Source organism: Uranotaenia lowii, chromosome 1 (assembly GCF_029784155.1).
Source record: "Uranotaenia lowii strain MFRU-FL chromosome 1, ASM2978415v1, whole genome shotgun sequence".
NCBI lineage: Eukaryota > Metazoa > Arthropoda > Insecta > Diptera > Culicidae > Uranotaenia > Uranotaenia lowii.
In genome coordinates, this window is record NC_073691.1 from 181,397,328 (window position 1) to 181,405,914 (window position 8,587).

General features: G+C 38.9%; 2 protein-coding genes across 7 annotated transcripts in view; both read left to right on the forward strand.

The window, feature by feature from the left end:
• The window catches only part of LOC129739106 (protein roadkill), a 221,105-nt gene extending 216,932 nt beyond the window's left edge, over window positions 1-4,173 (forward strand). For 5 of the 6 annotated variants that reach the window (XM_055730532.1, XM_055730519.1, XM_055730524.1 and 2 more), the window contains 5 exons: window positions 1,270-1,391; window positions 2,661-2,940; window positions 3,011-3,188; window positions 3,265-3,586; window positions 4,026-4,173. In XM_055730532.1, the coding sequence (XP_055586507.1) occupies window positions 1,270-1,391; window positions 2,661-2,940; window positions 3,011-3,188; window positions 3,265-3,586; window positions 4,026-4,173 (1,050 nt within the window). The remainder of the gene's footprint in view (window positions 1-1,269; window positions 1,392-2,660; window positions 2,941-3,010; window positions 3,189-3,264; window positions 3,587-4,025) is intronic. The other variant, XM_055730512.1, reaches the window with a different exon arrangement.
• Window positions 4,174-4,179: 6 nt separating this feature from the next.
• On the forward strand, window positions 4,180-7,253 carry LOC129739139 (myb-like protein I). The gene is made up of 2 exons (XM_055730545.1): window positions 4,180-5,325; window positions 6,685-7,253. Exon 1 carries the CDS (start codon window positions 4,180-4,182, stop codon window positions 5,299-5,301), a length of 1,122 nt encoding a protein of 373 aa, XP_055586520.1. The 3' UTR covers window positions 5,302-5,325; window positions 6,685-7,253.
• The last annotated feature ends 1,334 nt before the right edge of the window (window positions 7,254-8,587 follow it).

The following is an 8,587-nucleotide window of genomic DNA, read 5'->3' on the forward strand; positions in this document are numbered from 1 at the left end:
TGTTTTGGTCCTCCCTTCGATGATTTTTGAGGGTAAAAAAAAACCGAAACTTTGAGCGCTTTGAGGCACCCCTAAATTAAGTCCGTTTGAGCTAAAAATTTTGCACAGGTCGGTTTTTTTTTTAAAGTTTGTGGTCTGTTTTTGAAAGTTTGATCATGAATTGTGTTGTTGCCACCCTAATACTCATAAAAGAGTTGAATGGAAGGTTGATAAGCCTTTCCATGGGACTGGGGAATTTGTACTAGTTATAAAAAATATTTTTCTTGTATTTCTGTAGTTTTTATTTTAAATCTTTAAATATGTACCTTTACTTACTCTGCAAATCTTCTTACTTGGAAATTTTAGCCATACACAGTAAACGGAGGAAACGATCTGTTTTGCCAAATTCTAAACCTATATGGAATTTGTAGTTCGTTTTTTTAAAGAACGTTATACTGTGACTAGTAAGGGTATTTTTCAGCACAAAATTATGGAAAAAAGAAGTAAGAAGTTCCACAAAGTTCACTCGAAATTCATGAAAAAGGATTACGTTATTCAACAATTCGATATAAGCATCTTAAACGCTCAAAAAAGCTAGCCAACTTTAAAAAAAAAAATTAAGTTTGTAAAAGTTTCATTTGCAACAATTGTTATTAAAAATTGAGCATCGATTGCTGCTGTCAGTTGATAGGTAGTTTATACACTCACAGATCAAATGTGATGCCGAAAATCGCACCCCACATTGGTGGCTTAAATTGGCTTAAAGTTCATGGCTAAAGCGATATTTTTCAAAGTTCATTGTAAATCATATTAGTATTGAATTCTATCAAGGATTATAAATAAAAAAGGCAAAAAAAACTTATTTATGAAGTTTGTAAATATTTCACGTAACATCGGAAACATTACTATACTGATCCAAATTAAGAAATTTAGAGTGATTCCACGTAAAACTGGAAAAAAATACTCGGATATGTGTTCGTACTTTCAAAGCATCATTAAAAACATCTTATCAAAATAACATCTTACCATCCATAAATCATTGAAATTTGAAACCAAAACCAATATTTCTGAAATGAAACAACAACACACTTTATTTCGCCTAAGGTCTCAGCCGACGCGTATCGAAAACCTTTCGCTGGGGGGAAAACTTTTTATTTTCTCTCTCCTGGAACAACCTTGAGACAAATCTCGTCTCGTCAAGCTTCCAAGCATCAGTGAATGTTGAAAAAAAAAAAAGATAAAAAAAAACTAATAAAATCCTTTCACCTTTCTCTTCCCACCCAACAACAGGTCAAAGTCGTTAAGTTCAGCTACATGTGGACCATCAACAACTTCAGCTTCTGTCGGGAAGAGATGGGCGAAGTGCTGAAATCCTCCACATTCTCCGCCGGTGCTAATGACAAACTCAAATGGTAAGTAACGCCTTGGTGTTGTGCTTTCGAGGTGTCAGGTGATGGTTGGCATAGATTATCTGCCGCGCTACATAAGCTATCGATGTAATAAAAATTGACTTACGTAAAGTGTCAGTTGTGGATTAAGTTGTCGAACCGAAGAAGAAGTGTGGTCCTTTTTTTTGTTTTTTTTTTTAGAAACAGGATGTCCGCTTTGGAAGCTGTCATACTTTTTTTTAGTTTAGTAGACAGCTTTCTATCAAACTTTTTTTTTAATGTTTAAATATACGAACGATGATTGGCACGTCATTTTAAAAACTTGTCTCAAAGCAAAAGCGCAGCTTTGAAATGCGAAGTTTCATTTCTAACGCCAGAAACACATGTGCAGTTTAAGCGTCAGATAATGACCCTTATTCTTCGTCGCGCGTGAGGTGGCTTTTGGTGAGGAACGTCACATCTGATGAACTTCGGGATTTATTTTATTTTTTTTTTTGTTTCGATTAGTCGTTTTAACATATTCATGTCAAATTCGGGATTTATCACTATCGTTATCGTTCAAAAAAAATTTTTTTCTTGAAAAAACATGTCCAGATTGTGCGCATAAACATAATTTAATCATATTTATAGTTGTATCAATAATGTTATTTTGGTCGAACCTTCTATGGCGCTCATTCTGCGCCGCGCGTGAGGTGACAAAAGTCGATTCTCTCGATTCCAGGAGTCGCTTAAGGAGAGGAACGTCTCTTCGGATGAACTTTGAGCCTCTGTCACTTCACTTACACCGATTATTGGAATAAGGTGACGGTTAGGTAACTCGACTATCGTCACGGGACTCTAGTGGCCTTATTCCAATAGTCGGTCTAAGTGAAGTGACAGAGGCTCAAAGTTCATCCGACGAGACGTTCCTCTCCTTAAGCAACTCCGGAAATCGAGCGAATCGACTTTTGTCACCTCACGTGCGGCGCAGAATGAGCGCCATAGAAGATTCGACTAAAATAACATGATTGATACAACTATAAATATGATTAAATTATGTTTTTTTTGCGCACAATCTGGACATGTTTTTCAAGAAAAAAAATGTTTTTGAACATTAATGATAGTGTTGTTGACTGATAACTGTTGGAAGTTATCGTACTTTAAAAAAAATGGCGGGCTACCTAATCGTCATGCACTTCGCCTACTGATGCCATCTATGAGCAAACAACAGATTCGAGCTTTTTTCTTAAACGTTCTCATTTCCTACTGATAGGCTATGATAGCTAATCTCAATTTTTTTTCCTTCCACACCAGGTGTTTGCGGGTCAACCCGAAGGGTCTGGACGAGGAAAGCAAAGACTACCTCTCGCTCTACCTGCTACTAGTATCCTGCAACAAATCCGAGGTGCGGGCCAAGTTCAAATTCTCGATACTGAACGCCAAGCGGGAGGAAACGAAGGCGATGGAATCCCAGCGGGCGTACCGGTTCGTCCAGGGCAAGGACTGGGGCTTCAAGAAGTTCATCCGGCGGGACTTCCTGCTGGACGAAGCGAACGGCCTGCTGCCCGAGGACAAGCTGACGATATTCTGCGAGGTGAGAATGTTTGTCCTTTTTTAAGCAAGAACCTAGTTTATCTAATATTTGATTTTTTCCCCCTTCACAGGTCAGTGTGGTCGCGGATAGCGTCAACATCTCCGGTCAGAGTAACATTATCCAATTCAAAGTGCCAGAATGTAAACTATCCGAGGACTTAGGAGTCCTGTTCGACAACGAGAAATTTAGTGACGTGACGTTATCGGTAGGAGGGCGGGAGTTCCAGGCACACAAAGCAATCCTAGCTGGTAAGTTATCGGCATACGATTAAAAAAACGAGAATGTGGAAAACTAAACTAAATCCAAACTCGTTCTTGATTCCAGCACGCAGTCCGGTGTTTGCGGCCATGTTCGAGCACGAGATGGAAGAGCGCAAACAGAACCGGGTGGCAATCACAGACGTTGACCACGAAGTATTAAAAGAGATGCTGCGGTTTATCTACACCGGCAAGGCGCCCAACCTGGACAAGATGGCGGACGATCTGCTGGCGGCGGCAGACAAATACGCCCTCGAGAAGCTGAAGGTGATGTGCGAAGAAGCGCTCTGTGTTAACCTGTCGGTCGAGACGGCCGCCGAAACGCTAATATTGGCCGATCTGCACAGCGCGGATCAGCTCAAGGCGCAGACGATAGATTTTATCAACACGTAAGTTGTGTTCCATGCTATGCTACTCAGCACAGCTCTCTCTCTAACATATGGACTCAGACACTTGACGCTACTATCAAACCAAAATTTCCTTAAACTTGGCTATCTAAAATTTCCAGTTCAAAAGAATTTTTCATTTTCGGTTGTTTCTTATGTTAATACAGACTTGAAACTTAATATTTCGACTTGCTTTTATTTAAATTATGTATTAAATGTTTTTGAATCAACCCTCAAAATCGTGACCTTTCTGATAACCTATGCAAGTACAGCGATCCAAATCGGTTGCAGGTCAGGGGACTACCAACTGTATTACCTGTCTGAAAACTTAACATGACCTGCTCAGAGCACGACGTACTAATCACCGTTTGTTTTTTCCCCGTTCATTCTCTCTATTTTTTCTTTTATTTCTTCTCTTCCCCCGCACTCTCGAACCTCCCAGCAGCCATGCGACCGATGTGATGGAAACCGTCGGCTGGAAGAACATGGTCACCACCCACCCGCACCTGATAAACGAAGCATTTCGCGCTCTAGCGACGCAGCAGATACCACCGATCGGTCCGCCCCGGAAGAGGGTGAAGATGAGCTGAAATAAGATGTTGACATCCGCCGTACAGTCCGTGATGTCAACGTCGCCGCCGTCGTCACCACCTACTATAACAACAACAACAACAACAGCAGCAACAATAGCAGTAGTACCACAAATCAGCAATACCCAGAACCATCATCAACAGCAGCATCACTTAGCAGCATCATCATCATCGTCATCAACATCTTCTTCTAATAGTTCTTCGTCGTCGTTGTCATTATTATCATCCCAATCGCAACAACAGCAGCAGTGCTTGATATCATCGCTTTCAACCGGTTCCGGTCCAGGCCTAATTCGGCCTTCGTTGTCCTCATCAACACAGCAACAGTCCAAATCTCAAAAAGTTGTACCCTCATCCTTGCTGATCAATCATCTTACTACAGGCAACAGTATCAACAACAACAACAACAGCAGCCACAATGTCGGCGCTTCCGTTTCTCCGAGTAGATCCTCGGCGGGAAGTGTCAGCCTGTTAAAACAACAACTGGCATCCGGCCTGGACAAACTGTCCGGAACCACCAATATCGTCTCGGTTTCATTGGTCGGCGGAGGCAAAAAAGCGAAGTTATTCAACAATGCTACTCCCAACTCAGCTGCTGCAGTCAACGTCAACGATATTGCCGCCGGTTTGGCCAATGCTGTGGCAGCTGCGGTGGCCGATGCCGTCACAGTGGCTACCATCGGCCGAAACCTCAACAACAACAACAACAACCCCAATAGCTACTCTCAACTTAGGCAACAGCTGGAATCTGGACCGGCAATGCATCAGCAGCATCCCCACCACTCGGAATCGTCCGGTTCCGGTCAGATTGTAATGATTGAATCGTCTTCTTCATCATCGTCTCCAGCTTCGATAGTGACGCTGACTCCACCACAGTCGCCCCGAATGATTGCTTCTGCTGCTGCTGCTACTACCGGGGAAAGTCAGCTGAAACAGTTCCTGAATGGAGCAACCGCCATTGGTGGCGGCAGTAACAACAATCATTCCCAACAGTATCATCATCATCACCATCAGCAACAGCAACAATCATCCCATGGCCAGCAACAGCAGCAGCGACAGCGACAGCAATCGTGTGGAAGAAGCTTCCTGCAGCAGGCGGCCTCATCCTCCGGATCCGGGTTGATCTGAAACCGAACTTCGCCGTAGACACCGGTAAGTCATTCCAATCTGGGACACAATTTTCGTCCTATCACGGAGCAAAAAGTATGGTAGTTCCAACAATAATCCACTTATGTTTAAGCATAGATTTGATTGAGTCTCGATTCTCGACCAACTGTAAATATCAAAATTTCAACAATACATATAATAGACAATCTGATTGATTTCGTACATTCAACAATATATATGTAGAATACATTCAACTATAGTTGTATGATTAATTTTGTGCATTCAACAATAAATATAATTGATTCAACTATAATGTACGATTGACGTCATATATTATAGTAGATTCAACTATAATGATATGATTGATTTGATTATAAATATGATAGATTCAACTATCTTATTGACTTACGAATACTAGTTTCCTGTGGGATCCTGCCAGGATCACGTAAAGGAACGTCGAGACCTACGTCTATTTCACGTGCAGCCAGAGTGGGTGTACCTTTCCCAATTCCAGGAACTGTCGGCCTACAACACGACCGTTTCCAGGAACTGTTAGAGGAAAATGTTTCCACCGTTGTCAGGAACTGTCGACTGAGCCTTAAAACAGTACCACGATCGCTGCAGGGAACCCATACTGGTGTCACATTTTCGTTTTTTTTTTAAATTTTTGCTGATGAACACGGATGAAAATTATAGTATTCAAGTACCACAAAATCAATCATAAAAATATATATTGGAATTTACTATAATACCTAGAATCTATCTTACAAGGGTAATTGGATGAATTATATTTTTAGTTGAAACAATCAGAAATTCATAGTTGAATCTATCATAGTTATGGTGGAATGCCTAATATCAATCATACAATTGTAGTAGAATCTATCATATATACAGTTGAATCAATCATATTCATAGTTGATTGCGTAAGGTCAATCAGCAGTATGTAGTTGAATCTATTATATTTATAGTTGAATGCCCAAAATCAATCGAACAATATTAGTTGAACCTATCATATTTACAGTTGAATCAATTATACCATTACAGTTGAATCTATTGTAATTATATTTGAACGTGAAAAAAACAACTACACTTCGATGATTGATATTAGCTAAAATAATTGGAACAACAGTCGTCATTTCTCTCCGTGATAATTAAGCTTAGTTTACTTCTTAAAACTCCTCTCTGAACATTTGTAAAATACTTTAAAATTCTAATTAGGACTGCATATACCAGTTAGTACACATTTCGGATTTTATAAAGAGTTGTTGATATCATTTTGGTTTTAAATTGTATATTAAACACGGATTTCAATTTCTTTAAAATAATATATTTTGGTTTGCTGAACGATTTTATTGAAAAAAAAAACGTAAGTACTTACAGTAAATTCTCTTTTATCTATTACAGTAACGCACCGACATTCTGCTGTACTGTTGTTCCATCGCACGCGATTATCTTTAATGCCATCTCGTCGTGGGTAGAGGAAGAGACACGTTGAATTTTCCCAAACCACGTTGTGGGTATGTTGAGTGTGGTTGCAGTGCCCTGTACTGTACATTTATTGTTGTCGTTGCCATCGTTCCCCTATTCCAACCGTGGATGAAGAACGAATTCGTAGGACTTGGATGGATGTTAACGTCTCAACAACTAAAGGACAAAAATGCGGAACCGGTGGAAGTACTCTACAAATTAGAAGATTAAATACAGACACAAAAGAAGGAAAAAACACAAAACAAACAAAAAGAAAACAGAAAAAGCAGTTCTTTGCTTAGGAAATCTAGTTTCAAGATAGTCTCTCGTTAGTAGGATTCTCTTAGTAGTAGTGTGCGCGTACGGTATTTGATCCAACTACTAATAAGCTCGATTCCCGATGGACAAAATTTGTGCGTGTAAGTATGAGTGTGAGAGAAAGAGAGATTGTCGATGAATAAATCTTAAAAATTTACAGCGTATAAATGAAAAAAAAAAACAAAGAACTACTACAAATGGCATATTAGTGAAAAGAAAAATACCTAATTATGTTTTTAAGTTTCTGGAACAGAAGAGAAAAGCTTGTTTCAGTTTAGTTTTCTTATTTCATAAAACCGTTAACAACGCAAATTTCCGTGTGGTGAGAGAGAACAGAAGAAGAATAAGAACCCAAACAAAGGCGAAGAAAGCACATTCAAGCAATCATGGAACTGGAAATTCTAGTTTGCGTTTGTCAATTTCTCTGCGCACGTGAGCCGTTTTCTTCTCACATCAAAACGCTTTTCTCTGGCGCTGGCGCGAGTACGAGCAAGAACAATTGTACCGAAGTAGACCCGGTTTTGTTAAAAATACGATCAATAACAAAAACAAAAAAAAACCAAAATCGGCTAAACCCGTACAGCCTGAGGGAAGCGAAATCATTTTAATTCAAATAAATTAAATTAATTTATACAATGTGATATTTTTGTCTATATACGTTAGCTAATATAAATATAATTAATTAAAGTGCGAGAGAAAAAAAGTACGAGCAAAACAGATGAGAAGAAACGAGCGCGAGAGAAACGAACAAATAAAACACGAGGAGTTGAGAGATAAATACTGAGATGCAACAATTTCTCCCCCTTTGAGAAGAACTACTAACTATACTGATGCAAGAGAATTCGAGTCCATTTCAGTCTTTTAATTTAGGTACTGTAAAAAACAACTATTCGAGGGAAGTAACAAAAAAAAAAAACAAACACACACACACACAAGAGAATCATTCGAAAACTAAAATTAAAGCATATGGGGTTTTTTTTTTATTATCTGACGGGTTTGCGCCGGGGGTCTTCAGATTTTCCCCAAAATTGAAAATTTGGTTCATTTTTGCGACTTAAAAACACATGTATTTTTTCAGATTTTTAACATTTTTATTTTTTGAGTTAGCTTCGGTTAGATTTTTTTGTAAATAAAAAATAACCATTTTTGAAAGCTACATAACTCTGTTGTTTCTCAACGGAAATTATAAAATAGCACATCAAAATGCATTGAAATTTTATCAGCTTTTCAAATAGAATAGTTGAAAAAAATTAAATAATGACCTTCAACATGAAAAGTTGTAAATAAACTTTAAATGGCGTCTAAAAGTACCGTCTGCACCACCGAATATTTTGCAAAAAATACCATTGTATAGCTCGATTCATGATGCAACTTTCATCTGAAGACACCAAAGTGGGCCATTAACACCTTGAAGAGTTATGAAAGAAATAATGACAACAAATCTCTTTTTTTGCATCGAAAACAAACAATGGTCGAACAACTGCACTCACATATGGAGATACCAAGCACTTCTAACAACATG

Coding starts and splice junctions, on each gene's coding strand:
- LOC129739139 (XM_055730545.1), top strand. CDS start 4,180: ATGTTGACATCCGCCGTACAGTCCGTGATGTCAACGTCGCCGCCGTCG.